We start from the raw sequence: 19,530 nt of genomic DNA, 5'->3' as shown, positions 1-19,530 counted from the left end.
ATATCCACAGTAGGGGATCATGTAAATGAATGCCACTGTGGTATCCTTTGAAGAAAAAGGATTGTTTCTGATGGTTTTAAAAGGCTAGGTGGTGCTAGGTGATTCAGTTGGCTACCAAGACTTCTCTCATCTGGTTAGCTGGGATATGCTATGTGTTGTTGCTTGTTTAGGCATATCTATCACTTACTGGATCTACTGGTTCTTGATTGGCCTCTCTTTTGCCAGCATCACTTGGTCTATATACCAAGTGATGAATAATCCCTTTGGAGCATCTGCTCCATGCATGCTATGTGTGTTTGAGCATCTTGACTTATGTCACCATGGTTGCTGGTTTGTTGGTGTTTTTGTACTTGCCGATGATTAGATGGTTGGTCGATCACTCGTACACTCGGGGGTGGAGCAAGTGAGGCTTGGTGTGATGGCACAAATATCAACTTGTGCATCCTACCTGGCCTCACTTACTCCATCCCTGGATGTTAATATTTGTTTCGACCAACAAAGTATGAGGCATATGATATCTAGTTGAGATACCACTTGGCTCTTTCTTCTATTTTAGTGCCGATGATTAGAATGTTTGGTCACCTATACGCCGCAATATACTTTGTAGACGAGCCCCCCTTTCCCTGGCCGCCGTTCCGTGAACGAGTCCTTGACGAGACAACAACGCCGACATGCCTCTCCGGCGCAGCACCACTTTTCTTCTCTCGCCGTCCAGTACGTGAACGAGTCCTTAATGCCAAGACGGTGCCAGCCTCCCTAGCATCATGCCGACCCCTGTTGTCGCGCTTCAGGCCGTGTCGATCACGCGCCCTGCACTCTTCGCCTTTTTGCCCGGTGAACGAATAGACTAATCGTTGGAATAAGGAAGCCGATGACGGCCGATCGCAATTTAATCTTGCGACCGGCCGTCATCGGTTTCCTTATTCCAACGATCAGCCTATTGGTTCACCGGCAAGAAGGCGAACAGCAGGCGCGGGACACACGGCTTGAAGCGCGCAACACGGCCCGGCATAATGTCGGGCAGCCGGCACAGTCTTTGCATCAAGGACTCGTTCACTGGACAGCGAGGGACTGCCGTGGTTCTGCGCCGGAGATGCAGATCGGCGTTGTTGTGTCGTCAAGCACCCATTGACGGAACGCCGACCGGGGAAAGGGGGCCCTTCTGCAAAGTATACGGCGGTGTATACTGCAACTATGGTTTCTGACCATAGTATTTGTGTTGACCAACAATGTATGAGGCACTTATTCCATTTTGTCATTCCATTTGCTTTGAGATTTTCAAAATGCCGATGATTAAAATGTTTGGTCATCGTACACTCGGGGGTGGCGTAAGTGAGCCTGGTAAGATAGCACAAATATTAATCTCTTGTGCATCCTACCTGGCCTCGCTTACACCATCCCTGAATGTTAATATTTGTGTTGACCAACAATGTATGAGGCACTTATTCCATTTTGTCATTCCATTTGCTTTGAGATTTTCAAAATGCCGATGATTAAAATGTTTGGTCACCGTACACTTGGGGGTGGCGTAAGTGAGCCTGCTAAGATAGCACAAATATCAATCTCTTGTGCATCGGACTTGGTCTCACTTACGCCATCCCTGAATGTTAATATTTGTGTTGACCAACAATGTATGAGGCACTTATTCCATTTTGTCATTTCATTTGCTTTGAGATTTTCAAAATGCCGATGATTAAAATGTTTGGTCACCGTACACTCGGGAGCGGCGTAAGTGAGCCTGGTAAGATATCACAAATATCAATCTCTTGTGCATCGGACTGGTCTCACTTACACCGTCACTGAATGTTAATATTTGTGTTGACCAACAATGTATGAGGCATTTATTCCATTTCTCTTGTGCATCAGACTTGTTGGTCTCACTTTCTTCCATTTTCATCATAGTAGGAACCGGATGAAGGACCCCGATGCAAGCGAGCCTGGTGGGTAGAGATGAGGGAGCAAAGGAGGAACCGGATGAAGACTACTTTGTAGGATGAAGACTACTTTGTATCTCGAAATTGTGAATTTTGTATGAATTAAGAGTTGTATGCAAAACATTTGACACTTGCCACTATATATGTATCTCGATCGGGATCTAAGTAATGTGATGATGATGTCTATGTTATATCTGTGCAATGTACATGATATTTATATTATATCTGAATGTTGCTGTATATAACCTGTATATCTGTATATTGCTGTCTATAAACTGCATGTGTACAGGAGGCAGCACAAAATCGTGTATAATACAAGCAAATTCTGTGGCGCACTGCAAACCAATTCTGTGGCGCACTCTTTTCTGTGGCGCACCTAAGAGCATGTGCGCCACAGATACGTTAACTCTGTGGCGCATGGGCTGGTGCGCCACAGAAAGCTTATTTTTGTGGCGACGTTTCTGTGGCGCACCACCCGTGCGCCATAGAAGCCCATTTTCGTGCGCCACTGATGAGGCTTTTCCTACTAGTGAGGTATTGCTGTTGCTAGGCCTAGAATACTGTAGCGGGACTTTTGTTTCTTAGTTTTCTTTTTCTCTTTTTTGGCTGTGTGCATCCGTACTACCACTAGGGTGGGGCGTTGTTGCAGAGGCTGGGTGTAATTGGTATCTCTCGATATTAATATATTCTCTTTATAAAAAAAAGGTCGCCAAATCTACACAGCAAGCTTATTCAGGAAAAAAAAAGGGAATCGGCGTTATAGATGGTGTGGCTTCGTGGTAGTTTGCATGTCGACACTGCTGGCCCGGTGAAGTTGCTTGTCACCAGCGATACGTTTTCTTCGGCCTCAGCTGAACAAATAAAAGAAATTTCATTAGAACGGATAGGTACGTTGCTGGTAATCAAATAAAAATTTGTAATTTGAAGAGAAGAAAAATACATCAGTGCTGCGGCCACACTTCTTCTTGCGGCAGTTGGTAGACCTCGGAGGAAGGCGAGCATAGCACCTATATAGTATGAAAATCAATCAATGGCGTAGAAAAAACAGTTAATATTTCATGGAGACTGAGATGGGAAAACTCGAGGCGTGTATATGCACGTACTTGCGGCAGATCATCTTCTTCTCGTTGTAGCTGAGCGCAAGCGCCCGGAGGTTGCGGTCCATGGGCCAGGGGTAGCATCCCCGCCCGGTGGACGGGTAGCCGCCGCGGAGGCCGAGCGCGAGGTGCAGCGTCGACTCCTTGCCAATGCCGTAGTCGGCCAGCGTTCGACCGTCCTCCTCGTCTAGCTGCTTCCCGGCGAAGACGAGAGACGGCAGCTGATGATGCTGGTCGTCGTTGGCGTCGGAGGTGCGGATGATTCCTTGCTTGTCCTGGATTTGGGTCTTGACGCTGTCAATCGTGTCGCTGCTCTCGACCTCGAGCGTGAGAGTCTCCCCGGTGATGGTCTTCGCGAAGATCTGCATTGTCGTAGGTGGGCGGTGGTGCCGTGTGGTGGGGTGAGCGCACCGCAGCGCCAGGGAAGTACATATGTATAGGGGCCGGGTCTATCGACAAAAATGCTAGACTTACGGACTAACTTCTACGGAAAGGGCCTACGGGATGATGTGTTAATCACCTGTTGGTTCTGCTTTTTCTTCTTTGCGTGATTTTAGGACTGGGAATGCACCAGGTGATGCCACCTCAGTCCGTAAGTCCCATTCCGTAGACATGATTCCGTAGATGTAGCATTGCTGGTCTATCGATCGGAGGAACAGAAGCGCGGCCGCTACGAAACGGAGTAGGCCAACGTAACAGGAATACGTGATCGCCCCGGATACAGTCTCAGACTCAGGAACTCAGAGAATTCCGAACAAACGGCGACCACTAGGGATCACGTCCGGTTTATTCTTAGGGCTGCCCCGCTAGACGTAGGCGGAGTTTCACGATTTGCTTTTACATGCACATCAAAACATTGGACTGACATGGAGCGTTAGATTTTTAGCGTCTGGACGGTGCCGATTGCTCGGATCCGACACTCAGTGTCTTTTCATGTTATAAGGCTGGTCATAATGGGAAGTAACTTAGACTAGTAACATATGTCATGTTACTAGTCTAAGTTACTACCTTCATAGTGGATAATAACTTATATGTGGTGTCATGCATTGTGTCATTAGTATGTTGTAGACTCATTTTGCATTGGGTGTGTGATGTTATGGTAACATAGCTAGTTACCACATCACTCTCTTTCTTCATTTATTGACATGCCACATCATCAAAACGTCTTGAGATGTGTGATGTTACTAGCTATGTTACTTCCACTATGAGTAGTCTAAGGTGATGATAAGTAGAGCTCGGGCCGGGCTCCATTGAAGATCACCGGAGGTCTTGCTAGTCACAGCCGGAAAACGAATTTTTGCCTACTCTTTTTTTTTCTCTTTGCCAAGTGATAAATATCGGGGGACACGGCAAAAGACCTCTTTGCAATGTACTCCCTCCATTTTTTTAATATAAGACGTTTTAGAATCCTAGTTCAAATTTCGCTGCGCTATGAAAAATCCCGGGTTTCCCGTTTTACCCCCGCGTCGGTGGTCCCTCCACGCGTCGCTCGCTTCCCGTCTCCCTCCTCGCTCCTCTCGCTCCCTGTCGCCAAGGTGCCATTTTTCTTTCTGCTCGAGGGTGGAAGTGGAGCGCGTGACCGCCGTGCAACTCGTGTTGACCCGCATCTGTCCCTCTTGCCAGCCCCCGCAGCTGGAGGCGAGGCGAGGAGGCGGGGACAGATCCGGAGGGTGCCATAGCCAGCCACGGGAGTAGCTCCATCCCTGAGTGATGAAGGCGGTGGAGGCGGCGCTGTTGCAGCAGCAGCTCCTCGCTCTCTTCTCCGACGTCCGCCACGTCTGCGTGAGTCGCCAAACCACTCTCTCCTGTAGAACCTTGTAGATCCCCAGTTCCTAACACTCTTCATCTCCCTTCTCCCCTAGAACCAAGACGAGAGAGATGGCGGTGGAGGGCGAGAGGTGGGTGACAGTTATACATATCCACACCTAATACAACTTAAAGTCATAATATAAACAAATTTATATATAATAATTGACAAAACCAAAATAGATGGGAGAGGAAAAAAACCTCTCCAATTATTAAATGTGAATGGGATGAGAATGCACTCTCAGCTGGAGAGCAGACCTGTTGCCTCCTTCATTGATTCCAAAGGCTAAATTCGTACAAAGGCATAATATACAATCTATGTATAAGATGTACAATAATTAATGTATAAAGTAATTTCTTACTTACAAATGGTGAGGGGAATATGAAGCTAGCCCTAGATTAGCTATTGATGAACCTCTCCTCTTACTTGCTTACACACACCGTCGATACTCCTTCCGTCCCGGTTCATATGGCTTGCGAGTATTCGTAGATTGTTAAATTGACAAACATAATATCTATTGTACAACAACAAAAACTATATCATTAGAAAGTACAGAATCTAAATTTTCTAATGATATATATTTTATTATATATAACTTGTATTATGCTGGTCAAATTTGCAACCTAAAAATATTCGTAGTCCCTATAAACCGGGACGGATGAAATATATCGTATTAACATGCATGAAATCAAAATCTGCCGATAATCACTGATGACGGAGCCAGTTTGCTTGAGTTGTAGCAACTTGCTCATCTCACTAGTCATCTGGCCGTTCTTCTAGTTTTGAATGAACATGTGTTCAGCGCGTGCTCCTGGTGGTTCTCACCTACTGCATGCCCTATTGGTGCAGCTCCACGTGGTACAACAAGCCTCTCGTTGACCATGCTCATCCTCTCCCTTGAACATAATATAAAAGTATCATTTATATAATATTAGTGCATGATACAAGATCTATAAATCTATGGTATTATAAAGTAATTATATATTTTTTGCATTTAATGATTTGTAGAATCTCAATGTAGAATTATATATACTATTTATTTTTCTAATTCTATGTGTTATGATACAATATTATCTACCTATGATGGTAGGATGTTCTCTCACATCATTAATTGTAGTGACACATCAAATCTCATGCATAAAATGCATGATATATAATGCCTATAATATCCTAATTGTGGGTAGTCTTAGACTAGTCACAATATGTACTATCATGTAGTAGTATCATATTCTTATACTTCCTCTGTCCCAAAATGTAAGGCGTCTAAGGACTGGTCAAAAATCAAACTTTACTAACTTTGATCAAATATTTAGAAAAAATATATTTACATCTATAATATCGAATGGACATATTAAGAAAAATATATTTTATGGTGAATCTATTCATTTTGATTCACTAGTGTAAATATTTATATTTTTGTGTATAAACTTGATCAAACTTAAAAAACATTTACTTTTGACTAATCCTTAGACGCCTTACATTTTGGAACGGAGGGAGTATTTATTAATTTGTAGAATTTTAATGTAAATTTATGCAAGATTTATTTGACATTAATTTTTCTAGAACTACGTACTATATATATGAACGCGTATTTCTAGATCGTAAATTTTATCAACATAATATAAAATATATATCATTAGAAAGTTTAGATGTTCTATTTTCTAATGATAACATTTTATATTATACAATTAATATTATGTTAGCTAAATAGGCAACCTAGGGATATTCACAAGCCATGATTTGGGATGAAAGGAGTACTACTAGTATTCTTTCCCATGTCTTTAATTGCACTTCCACCTCAGTTTTTTGTATGCATGAAATATATATTACTACTACTTGTGATATCTCTATTGTGATTAGTCTTAGCCTTTCACAACATGCTGTATTTTAGTGCTATCCTATATAGTGTTGCATGTTATGAAAAAAGCCCCAATGCATTGTGTCTGAAGGATTCTATCTACATTTAATATTTTTGAAGATATGCATGCATATGATTAGACTAGTAAAGTATTTTGCCTATGTTTTCGCGCAAGAGTTATAATTATTTTGGTTAGGTGACACTATTAAATAATGAAAAAGAATAATGTTGTAGTTTAAACCAGATCCCGCTGCAGAAGGCGTTTTAGGTCAGCGGATGCAGGCGCGGGAGGTGGAGAGTACGTGATCTCTTAGAATACACCATGAGTGCAGTGCGCATGTGCAGGTGCAGACTGCAGTGGAGAGGACGTGAGACACCATTACAGCTAGCAACCAGGGTGCAGGAGTTGGGGGGGGGGGGGGGGGGGGGGCGGTGGCGTACCCAGTGCCGGTCCTGAGATTTCGAGGGCCTGGGGCGAAACTACAACTAAGGGCCCTTAGTGTAACTATAAAAATAAATATTAAATATTGTTAATACCTGTTTCAAAGAATAAGACGCACGTATTTCAAGACAATTTTGACCATAAAGATTTAACAATAAAATTTTGATTATATTATATGTAAATAGTACCATTCGATTCACATTGAAAAGCACTTTCTAATAATGTTAATTTCGTACAAACAATCTTTATAAATTTGAAGTACTTCTTGATCAAACAAAAACACAAAAACGAGGGCGTCTTATTCTTTAAAACGGAGGTAGAACATAATAACTATTGAGAGTAAACATCTAAATTATATTCAAACTCATAGTTCTTATAAATTTTATAGATATTTTTTTATCGATATATATATATCCGTGCTAGTCAACTCATCTTTTTCACTGCTTGATGCCACTTCGAGAGAAGTGTTACCTTTTTTCTTTGTTTGTTTGAGATAGTTTATCACGTGTACCACGTGATGAGAGAAGTATTATCCTAACAAAGAAATTTGTGAAAGCGCAATGTTCAGATCATTGAGGTACCATTTTTATTTAGCAGGAAAATGCGTCGGTTGTTTACATATTTTTCTTTAGAATTCCTGCATTCTGTTTGGATCAGACTGTCTAGCCATGGGCCGCACACCATTTGGTTCCATGTACGGTTGTAACTGACTAAAGTGAAAAAAACGAAGCTAGCCAAACTAATAAGGCCCATCTAACCAAAGTAAAAAAGGGCCCAAGATCTAGTCCATAACGCTTCGTCTTTGTTGGTCGACTCAACTGTACTGTACGGCAGAAATTCTCCATCGACCTGCTCTAATGGCGCCGCCCCTGGCCGCAGCATATGCATACTTAGCTGAGACTTGGGGCCCCCTTGGTTTCGAGGGCCCGGGGCGCCCGCCCCTCCCGCCCCCCCCTTGGGCCGGCCACCAGGCAACCTGAGAGAAACCTGCGAGAAAAACAGCCGCAGGCCGGCGAAATCTTGGGGGCGATGGCGGCGAATGGAAGAACGGAGATGGAGATCGGTGCCGACGGCGTGGCCGTCCTCACCATCTGCAACTCACCGGTCAATGCTCTCTCCGTCGAAGGTACAAGCAGGCCGCGTCTTCGGCACCAATTTAATTCTTCCTTCCTTTCCTTTCGATGTTTTTGTGACCTACGTACGGAATGGAGACCTTTACCCCTGTCTTCTCCGTGTAGTTTGTGCTTACTGCTTAGTACCAACGGCGCTGCAACGTGCATCTGCGAGCCAGAAAAAGTCGTCCTCTCCCACCACAACCCCGCGCACACACGACGGAACCTTTTTAGCCACGCCTAGCTCCGGCAAGAGCAGCACTCACGGTATCTCCAAAGGGGTGACACATTTCGGACGCCGAAAAGTGGTCGCGAGCGTGTCGCCCCCGCGGACATATTTTGTTCGCGCGTCCGTTTATGTCTGGGTGTGTTTCCAGCGGGGCGACCCATTTTTTGTTTTGCAAACATATTTAAAAATCATAGAAACTACTATACAAGTAGAAACCTAGACTACTTGCTGCCCGATGGCCGGGCCCCGTCGTTGCACCCCTCCCTTGTCTGCTTCTTCGCCGCCTGGCATGCGGCCGCTAGGCTCCGTGCGCCGCCGCGTCCTCTTGCAGGCACGGCTGCAGCGTCGCGTTCGCGGCGTCGTCCTTGAGCGGCTCGAAGGACTCGACTATAGCCCTCTGCTCCGCCGCCTTCTCCTCCGGGTAGGCGCATCAGGGTCATCGGAGGACCATGAGATGTCCGAGTCGTCTTCCTCTGCGGCTGCGGCGGCCGCCACCCTACGGCGTTCCATCTCAGCATCAAACGTCGCGTGGCCCGCCAGCTCCTCCTCTGCTTCTTTCGCCGCGTCAGCCAGGAACTTGGCATCCCTGACCAGGTTGAGGAGGTCTCCTGTGCTGTCGTCGTCGTCGAAGTCCTCGTCGGAGCTCGAGGCCGGGGGAGGTGGAGTCAGAGGTGGAGTTGGAGTGGCAGCAGCCTGGCCGCGGCCGGCGCTGTTCATGGTGGCTACGGTAGAGGTTACGCGGCAGCGACGCTACGGTGGAGGTTGTGCAGCGGCTAGGGTTAGTGTGGGAGGAGATGAGATGCACACGCCCCTGTTTATATAGGCTAGAGGCAGGCGACGGCCGCGGCACGCGTGGCATCGCCATTAACATGTGCCTAGAGGTAGACGACAACCGCGCACCACGCGAGGCGTCGTCATTAACATGGCGCAGACTGCCGAAGCGACACCTCGGCGCTAGTACTGGCGTCGCTGAAGAGACGCATCGAGTCTGGGTCACTGCCAGACGGGCCCGACGAAACGTCCGCCAGAGGCGAGCGGACACTTTGTGTGTCCGCGCAGCGCCCGCAGAGACGCATCCGAGGCGCATATTTAGGCAAGGTTTGTGTTACCGTGGATGACCCGATTACTTTGCGTCACCCCGCTGAAGGTGGTACCAGACGCATTTTTCGACTTGGCAGACTCAAACGGTCGCTCACCCCGTTGAAGATGGGCTCACCGGTGACTAGCCGCACTGGTAGAAAAACAGGCTTCCGTCCAGCCCCATAAGTCGCGAAGCTAAAGGAACCGCGACTAATGGGACCTTTAGTCGCGGTTCGGGAGGCGAACCGCGACCAAAGGCCTTGGCCCAGGGCGCTCGGTGGCCAGCTGGTGCACGTGGGGGGCTTTAGTCGCGGTTGGCCAGGCCAACCGCGACTAAAGGCCTTCGGGCACCTTTAGTCGCGGTTGGCCAGGCCAACCGGGACTAAAGCCCCTCCCCTATATATACCCATCCAGCAGCCAACACTTAGCCATTTGGAGCCATTCTCTTCACAAACTTCACAAGTGGGTGTTAGGTTTGCTTTTGGTTCCTCTTATGCACATAAGGTGTTTGATGAAATGCCCCAAGAGCATGAAACAAACATGATATGAAGTGTTGGAGCCACACTTGAGCTTTCTCATTTATTTTTTCCTCCTCGATCGCGGTTAGCAACTTGAACCTTTGATGTGTCATTGATAAAATATGCATGTGTGTAGTTCATTGTTTAATTTATATTGTTTGTAGCTAGTTAGTTTAACAAATGCATGATGGTTAATTATATATTTTATATTATAATAATGCAGATGAATCGGCAATGGATGTACGTTAACCGACTCTCCGGCGAGTTCACTACGGGTTTGAAAGATTTCCTCGTAGTGACTAATGCGAACAAGCAGGGGGTTTTGTTATCTCATCCATGTGTTAACCGTAAGAATCGAAGGGTTACTCTTCCTCAAGAGATGTTCACATGCACCTGCTTCGGCACGGTTTCATGCCAAGCTATAATTGTTGGACCAAGCATGGAGAAAGAGGGGTTATAATGGAAGAAGATGAAGAAGGGGATGATTTCATCGATGAAAGCTATCTTGCTCATTTCGGTGATACTTTCATGGAGGATGCTGAAGGTGAAGGGGAAGGTGAAGAAGAGGCACGTGATGATCCCGTTGATGATCTTGGTCGGACCATTGCTGATGCACGGAGACGCTGCGAAACTGAAAAGGAGAGGGAGAATTTGGATCGCATGTTAGAGGATCACAGAAAGGCGCTGTACCCCGGATGCGATGATGGTCTGAAAAAGCTGGGCTGCACACTGGATTTGCTGAAATGGAAGGCACAGACAGGTGTAGCTGACTCGGCATTTGAAAACTTGCTGAAAATGTTGAAGAATATGTTTCCAAAGAATAACGAGTTGCCCGCCAAAGACGTACGAAGCAAAGAAGGTTGTCCGCCCTCTAGGTTTAGAGGTTACGAAGATACATGCATGCATCAACGATCGCATCCTCTACCGCGGTGAATACGAGAATTTGAATGAATGCCCGGTATGCACTGCATTGCGTTATAAGATCAGAGGCGATGACCCTGGTGACGATGTTGAGGACCAGAAACCCAGGAAGAGGGTTCCCGCCAAGGTGATGTGGTATGCTCCTATAATACCACGGTTGAAACGTCTGTTCAGGAACAAAGAGCATGCCAAGTTGTTGCGATGGCACAAAGAGGACCGTAAGTCGGACGGGGAGTTGAGACACCCCGCAGATGGAACGCAATGGAGAAAGATCGACAGAGAGTTCAAAGATTTTGCAGCTGACGCAAGGAACATAAGATTTGGTCTAAGTACGAATGGCATGAATCCTTTTGGCGAGCAGAGCTCCAGCCATAGCACCTGGCCCGTGACTCTATGCATCTACAACCTTCCTCCTTGGTTGTGCATGAAGCGGAAGTTCATTATGATGCCAGTGCTCATCCAAGGTCCGAAGCAACCCGGCAACGACATCGATGTGTACCTAAGGCCATTAGTTGATGAACTTTTACAGCTGTGGGGCAGACCTGGTGTCCGTGTGTGGGATGAGCACAAAGAAGAGGAATTTGACCTACGAGCGTTGCTTTTCGTAACCATCAACTATTGACCTGCTCTTAGTAACCTTTCGGGACTGTCAAATAAGGGATACAATGCATGCACGCACTGCTTACATGAGACTGAAAGTGTACATTTGCCAAATTGTAAGAAGAACGTGTACCTTGGGCATCGTCGATTTCTTCCGAAAATTCATCCAGTAAGAAAGAAAGGCAAGCATTACAACGGCAAGGCAGATCACCGGCCGAAGCCTACGGAACACACTGGTGCTGAGGTATTTGATATGGTCAAGGATTTGAAAGTCATCTTTGGAAAGGGTCCTGACAGACAATCAGTTACGAAGGGAGCTGACGGGCACGCAGCCATGTGGAAGAAGAAATCTTTATTCTGGGAGCTAGAATATTGGAAAGTCCTAGAAGTCCGCTCTGCAATCGACGTGATGCACGTTACGAAGAATATTTGCGTGAACCTCCTAAGCTTCTTGGGCGTGTATGGGAAGACAAATGATACAAAGGAAGCACGGCAGGACCAGCGATGTTTGAAAGACCCTGATGACCGGCATCCGGAACGGTTTCAAGGTCGTGCCAGCTACGCTCTGACCAAAGAAGAGAATGTCATCTTTTTTGAATGCCTGAGCAGTATGAAGGTCCCGTCTAGATTCTCGTCCAATATAAAGGGAATAATAAACATGGCGGAGAAAAAGTTCCAAAACCTGAAATCTCACGACAGCCACGTGATTATGACGCAATTGCTTCCGATTGCTTTGAGGGGGCTCCTGCCGGAAAATGTTCGAGTAGCCATTGTGAAGCTATGTGCATTCCTCAATGCAATCTCTCAGAAGGTAATCAATCCAGAAGTTCTACCACGGTTACAGAACGATGTGATCCAATGTCTTGTCAGTTTCGAGTTGGTGTTCCCGCCATCCTTCTTCAATATTATGACGCACCTCCTGGTTCACCTAGTCGATGAGATTTCCATTCTCGGTCCTGTATTTCTACACAATATGTTCCCCTTCGAGAGGTTCATGGGAGTATTAAAGAAATATGTTCGTAACCGTGCTAGGCCAGAAGGAAGCATCGCCAAGGGCTATGGAAATGAGAAGGTAATTGAGTTTTGTGTTGACTTTGTTCCTGACCTTAAGCCGATTGGTCTTCCTCGATCGCGGCACGAGGGGAGACTAAGTGGAAAAGGCACGATCGGAAGGAAATCAACGATATGTATGGACGGCCATTCTCTGACTGAAGCACACCACACAGTTCTGACCAATTCTAGCTTGGTGGCTCCGTACTTTGAGAAACATAAGAATATTTTACGCTCGGACAACCCTGGGAAGCCTGAATCCTGGATTAGGAAGGCCCACATGGAGACTTTCGGCAGTTGGTTGAGAAAACATTTAATGAATGACGATCATGTTGTAGATCAGCTGTACATGTTGGCCAAGACACCATCTTCGACTATAACGACTTTCCAAGGGTACGAGATAAATGGGAATACATTTTACACGATCGCCCAAGATAAAAAGAGCACCAACCAAAACAGTGGTGTCCGCTTTGATGCAGCAACCGAGAATGGGCAAAAGGTCACATATTATGGTTACATAGAGGAGATATGGGAACTTGACTATGGACCCTCCTTTAGGGTCCCTTTGTTCCGGTGCAAATGGTTCAAGCTAACAGGAGGTGGGGTAAAGGTGGACCAGCAATACGGAATGACAATGGTGGATTTCAACAATCTTGGTTACCTTGACGAACCATTTGTCCTAGCAAAAGATGTCGCTCAGGTTTTCTATGTGAAGGACATGAGTAGCAAACCGAGGAAACGGAAAGATAAGAAAACGATCAGTACATCATGCGATGATCCAAAGCGCCACATTGTTCTTTCAGGGAAAAGAAACATCGTGGGAGTGGAGGACAAGACAGACATGTCAGAAGATTATAATATGTTTGCTGAAATTCCGCCCTTCAAAGTGAACACTGTAACATCCCAAGTTTCAACAATAATAAACAAGAAAGAGAAATTCCCCAAACCCAAAATTTGCAATTAACAAAAACTTTTTCTATGCATATAGTGCCACATATAGATATATGCATTTGAGTGATTTTCTTTTGTGCAATTGCCATGATGAGTGTTAGTATGATTAAATATTGTTATGTGAACCCTAAGCAAGATCACCAAACCCTAATTTGAGGGGAAATAGAGAAAATGAGAAAAACTCATTTCTCACTCACATACACAATATGCATTTTAGCAAATCTTCAACCAAGGCCAAGTTTGCTTGCCCCCTTGCTTCTAAAATGCTTCAATGTGATAAACTAACCCTTTTGCATCCTTGGATCAAGAATCAAATCAAAAGAAATCAAGATTTCATCACACATGTGATAATGGTCACTTAACCCAAAATTATTTTCTTCACCACTTTACCCTTCTGTATTTCTCAAATCTTGAACTAAGCAAGGTCAACTAAAGCCAGGTCATCCAAGACCATGTCAAGGTGAGTAACTTTGATGTTGACCACCCTCCCTAAAGTTGACTAGGTTGACCAGAATAAGAGGGCAAAGAGGGAACCCGAGAGAGAGAAGAAGATCACCTCAAATTTGCAAAGTTGCAAATCACTTCCAAATTGAGTGCCACCACCACCGATACATCACAATAATTATATAAATGAGAATCACCAAAGAGATTTTCAAAATTCAAAAGAAACTTTCATGCGGGCATTCTGTCGAACAGGTGGCAGGCAGCATCTGGGATTTGTGTTACATGCTATTGTCCAGCAGATTTGAGCCTAAACCACTTTTGGTTTGTGATCATCAGCCTCCCCTACACCCCTGCCTCTAGCCCAGTACTTGCATGGTCGATTAAAGTCGAGGAGAAACCCTAAAACATGCCAAACAATGCCATGCCGGCCACCTTTGGCACTCCTCTCCCTGGCCTCTCCCTCGTCGTTTCTCCATGTCTGCGAGCATCTCTGATGCATAAGGACCAAGCCTGTACCCCTCACTCGATCGCCATTGCACGGCACTGCCCAGAACGCCCGCGTCCAAAACGTGCCAGGACGTGCCAGCCGGCGTGGTGATCACGCCCCGGGACGCGCAAGGACGCCACGCACTCGACCGCTACCGTCCTCGCCCTGCATCCCTATCACCGCGTCGAGCATCGCCTCTGCACCCTCTACACGCTAGACGAACGCCCGTGCCTGCCCTGCACCATCGCCGTCGCCCTAGACCAAAATGATGCCGCGCGCCCAGTGATAGACATTGCCAGCGCTCGAGCTCTCCCATCACTCTTTTCTCTGTCTCGATACAGGTTGAGCATCTCCAGTACACCGGCTAGCCGTAGCCGTCCTTCGCTTGCCCTTTCGCTCGCTGGAAACGCCACGCCATGGCCGCGCCCTTGCAGCACCCCGCGGCACCCCTCGCCACTATAAATAGAGGCCCTCCCAGCAAGCTCTCCTCACACCAATCGACTCCCCTCTCACCCCTGATCTTCCTCACCACCTTAGCTTGATCGATTGCCGCCGGAGGAGAAGCAATTTCAAGATCGGAGCCGCCGGGGGACGCAGCTCACCGTCGACGATTGGCGCCACCCCAAGCGCCGCCGCTGCTCCCAAGCTCTTCCCCATCTACTACACCTTCACCGCGCATACCGCCCGAGTCCCGCATCGGCCTGGTAGGCTCTCCGACCCCCTATCGCCGCCGTGACCTCGTCGGAATCCCGTCGGTGACGACGACGCTCAACCGCCGTCGATCCTCTTTCTAATCCTACGGTCGAGATAGGAAATACCGTCGGCGTTTGAAGAGGCGCCGACAGGTGGCCCCCACCCTGTCAGCGCGGCCCGAGCGCGCCAGACGCGTGTTGGGCTGCGAAGCGCTGTTTAAATTCGTTTCGGCCCAATAACTCTTCCCGCCTAAGCCCACAAATTCAAATCCCGTTTATTCTTTATTCAAATTGCTCTGCTGAATGTTTAGTAAAATTTGAATAATTTGAATTCTACCAAACCAAATCTAGCAAACTTTATACCTTTGGAAAGCCCATGAATTTACCTATCCAATGCCACTGGCCCCATCTCCATTTTCTTTGTAGATTTAATTTGACAAAAAAGACAAGACAGGGACTTTTGCACTTTCAAACTTTATTTAAAATTCAACCAGAATAGTTTTTGAAGTAATTCCAATTCTAATAAATCACAAATGATGTCCTCTAATTGATTATGCAATAACATAGCCCCGTTGTTTGTATGATCATGGACTAGATCAAATAAAATGGCTATGTAGTCATTTCTAGAGCATTTTAAAGTGGAATCCAAACTCAACCCTAATATGAGAGTTACCTCTCATTTAAATTTTGATCCTAAGTACTAATAACCAGGGGGAATGACTTAGGCTAATGAACCCTTGAGAATTATTACTTAGAGATTTTAATTCATTTAAATGTTAAGTTTTAAAACTATGTGAAGTATAGCACTTCAATTAAATTGAACTCACCTATAATAGATATGAAATGTTGACTTTGGGGTCAACCTATATTTCATACCTTATTATTATATGGAGAGATTAAATCTTAATATTAGGTAATGCAAAGAATTGAAATTCTTTAAAGACCTACATATCAAATTTAGGAAATGAGAATAATGAGAGGAAATTATTTTCTTTCTAATAAAGACAAATCCAATAATCCACCATGCCATGTTTGATTGATACTAGGACTAGTGTGTGAACTCTTTGAGTGTTTCTAGTTTAGTATGTGAGCTTGGTTTAGTATTTATACCTCGTATTCGTATATAGACGCTAGTAACGAGGAATACCAAGAGGAGGAGGGCTACTCTCAGGAAGAAGAAGAGAACTTCGATAACTACCCAGCTCAAGGCAAGCTAACCCTTGCTGAAAACAAGTGCTTAGCTCTACAAGAGCAAAGGCATCTTCACACTTTACTTTTAAGTATTACCTATCCCATGTTTTTACTTACTCTTGCTTTTGCTTATTTATTTTTAAAGTACTTTTTGATTTATGATTCCCTTGTCCGGAATAGAACAAGAGCATCAAAGTTAGCCTAAGCAAATAAAGCTAGATAGCACCCCCTCATGACTAGTTGCTATTGCTAAGAACTAAAATTGACTACTCTAGATGGGAACATTTGTGAAATGAACTAAAGTGAAAGATTTTGAAGGTGAATATGACCTTGAGGAGATGGTGATTTTTGATAAAATAGATGATTGAGTTTGAATGCGATACCCTTCCAATTATACAAGTACCCCCACAATACCTGATTATGGGTAGGGCTTAACTAGAAGCTTGTGTATTTTAGTATGGGTTCCCTCTGAACAAACATCATAGGGGTTACGCTGCGGCTGCCTCCGTTACTTGTGGATTGATGTTGAAATGAGGTGAATGTACGGCCCAAGCCCTGTGCGGTTCCGGGTTAATCTGCGGTTTCCACCGGGAGGCCAAGCTCATGGGGAGAGGTGCTCATACTAGCATATATAAGTGAAAGGTTTCGATTGATGATCCGCAGCATCGTGTTACGATGATTCGAGGTTACCCTCGACGGATGTAATCAAAAGTTGTGGCACAAGAGTACAACCTCTGCAGAGTGTTAAACCTATTCGAATAGCCGTGTCCACGGTTACGGACGATTGGAAAGGCCATACTATCTCCGATATCATTAGAATGTTTTGATTCGAGAAATGAATGGTGGTTTGAAAGGTGACATTATGGTGATCCATAATGAGTTGTGGGAATGACACTAATGTTCCCACTTGAGTTAGTCTAGCACATGAATTAGGCTTTTACTAAAGATTTATGAAACTAAAACTTGGCTTTATGCAAATAAACCTAGAGCTTAGCACCCTCTTACACTTAATGAGTATTTATCCTAGAGTTAGTTTGCGAGTACTTTAAAAGTACTCATGGCTTTGCCCTGGCTATTCAAATGCCAGACTATGAAGGAGAGCACCAGTATCAGGATGACGGACAACAGGACGTCTACGATAACTAGGATCGTCTTCTAACGTCAAGCGTTGCCTGTGGAATAGATCGTCCACTACTACTTCGCTTCCGCTACTATTTGTGATGTTGAACAATATATTTGTGTAATATTGGATCATGTGATCTATGGTTGTAAGACAATATGTGTTGTAATAAATGATGACTCTATGCTACTTACTATTATGTCTCGCAAAAACATTATTCCTGAGATTGCGATGTACGGCATAATAGGCATCTGGACTTAAAAATCCGGGTGTTGACAAGTTGGTATCAGAGCTGTTGTTTGACCTTAGGAGACCCTAGTTAGAATGGACGCTCAAAAACTTAGTTTCAAATTCCATGATTTGACTAGTTATGAAAATCTTATTCACCTCCTTACCTTGAAGAGTCTTTTACAAACTTTAAATTCATGCCCTTCTTCTAATAGAATTAAAATTGGGAACACTTGCACTTATCTAACTTAATCATCTCATCTCTCTACAGATGGATCACGTCGTGGACACGCAGCCCTTTCTCCAGACTGAGTTCTATCAGTTGGGGAACGGTGGAGAGATCATCTTCGAGAGGGACCTCTTCTCCCTCTCCGAGTTCCTCGGGCGCCCACCACCGGAAGTCTTTGGCGGAATGCTGAATGACCAACCCGGTGGTCAACTTCAGTGGGTGATCATGGTGGACCTTCGTGGAAGGTTCACGCTCCCAATGAGCGCAAGGATCCAGTTCTCCTTCAGGGAGAACAACTGGGCGGATGGTCTCGCAAGGGGACTTCAGGAAGGACTCGCACGTCTGTGCGGGCAAAACTTCATGGACTTCACCGACAGTCGCTTTGTGCACTATGCAAGGCACAACTCACTCGGAGTGCCAATGAACCTGCCGTCACACCCGCAGCTTCGCCACCATGTTGATCACCTTGACTTCATGCTGAGCGAGACCCGCATCGACCTCGACAACTCCCGCGAATACGCCAACCACACTCACATCCAGTTGGCGCAGCAGGTGGACACCATCAGGGTGATCGCCGGAGAACGCAGGGCACTCCGCCGTGCCAACCAGAAGAAGGATCACGCCATCAACCGCCTGAAGGCCAGGATCGCCACTCTGAAGGCGACCATCGCTGCACAAGCTGAGCAGATCCAGGAGCTGGAAGGCGAAGGTGAAGGGGAGAACATCCAGGGGGACGGCTACTCCTACGTCAGCAACGACGACGACTACGAGGAGGAGGAAGACGACGACCTGGAGTTCCACCCTTACGAGGATGGCCACGAGCACTTCGATGCCGGGGAAGACAATGTCTATCCTATCAACGTTGATGGCGAGTAGTCCCGTCTGAGCACTTGCGCCCCGTGTTATGTATCTATCCTTTGTACCCGCCCCATGTATCGTAGTTGGTTGAAAGGGTTCTTAAAACCCTCCTGAACATTTGGCTTGTAATATGTGCTACCTCCATGACTATGTTTGTGTGTGTGTAATATTATTATTATTATGAATCAAGTTTAAGTTGTATTTTATCCCAAAATGAGCCATAGACATTTCCCTCTTATCTCATGATCCCTATCACTGTTCAGATGGCACCCCCAACTCGCAACATGACTCAGGAGGCAATGCTGCAGATGTTGCAACAGATGTTGGCTGATAGAGAAGTTGAGAGAGCTGAACGGCAAGCCAACCTAGCTGCACTTCAACAACTTGCTCAGGGAAATCAAGGCCACGGAAACCACGACCACCCAGGGTCAAAGCTGAAAAACTTCCAGAACACTAACCCACCTGTGTTCAACAAGACAGAGGAACCCCTCGACGCTGATGATTGGCTCCAGACTATGGAGAACAATCTCGAGGTTGCCGGAGTGGAGGACAACGAGAAGGTGTTGTTCGCCACCCACTATCTGGCTGGACCTGCACGTGCCTGGTGGACAAGTACCCGCGCCTTACATGCGGGGAACCTGATGACTTGGGAAGACTTCAAACTCAAGTTTAGCAAGTATCA

The 19,530-nt window shown here is 45.9% G+C and overlaps 2 protein-coding genes across 2 annotated transcripts in view; one reads left to right on the top strand and one right to left on the bottom strand.

Moving 5' to 3' along the window:
* Positions 1–2,755: 2,755 nt before the first annotated feature.
* LOC127321212 (ubiquitin-ribosomal protein eL40A fusion protein-like) lies at positions 2,756–3,419 on the bottom strand. Its single transcript, XM_051350251.2, has 3 exons — positions 3,038–3,419; positions 2,875–2,941; positions 2,756–2,785 (listed from the first exon to the last, which is right to left on the bottom strand). Exons 1-3 carry the CDS (start codon positions 3,397–3,399, stop codon positions 2,756–2,758), a joined length of 459 nt encoding a protein of 152 aa, XP_051206211.1. The 5' UTR covers positions 3,400–3,419.
* Positions 3,420–8,109: 4,690 nt separating this feature from the next.
* The window catches only part of LOC127321205 (glyoxysomal fatty acid beta-oxidation multifunctional protein MFP-a-like), a 39,608-nt gene continuing 28,187 nt past the window's right edge, over positions 8,110–19,530 (top strand). Inside the window, exon 1 of the mRNA XM_051350245.2 lies at positions 8,110–8,264. Coding sequence (XP_051206205.2) covers positions 8,168–8,264 — 97 coding nt within the window. The 5' untranslated portion in view covers positions 8,110–8,167. The remainder of the gene's footprint in view (positions 8,265–19,530) is intronic.

Source organism: Lolium perenne, chromosome 6, assembly GCF_019359855.2.
Source record: "Lolium perenne isolate Kyuss_39 chromosome 6, Kyuss_2.0, whole genome shotgun sequence".
Lineage (NCBI taxonomy): Eukaryota > Viridiplantae > Streptophyta > Magnoliopsida > Poales > Poaceae > Lolium > Lolium perenne.
Note: the sequence above shows the minus strand (reverse complement) of the source record. Positions and strands in the feature narration are given on the sequence as shown.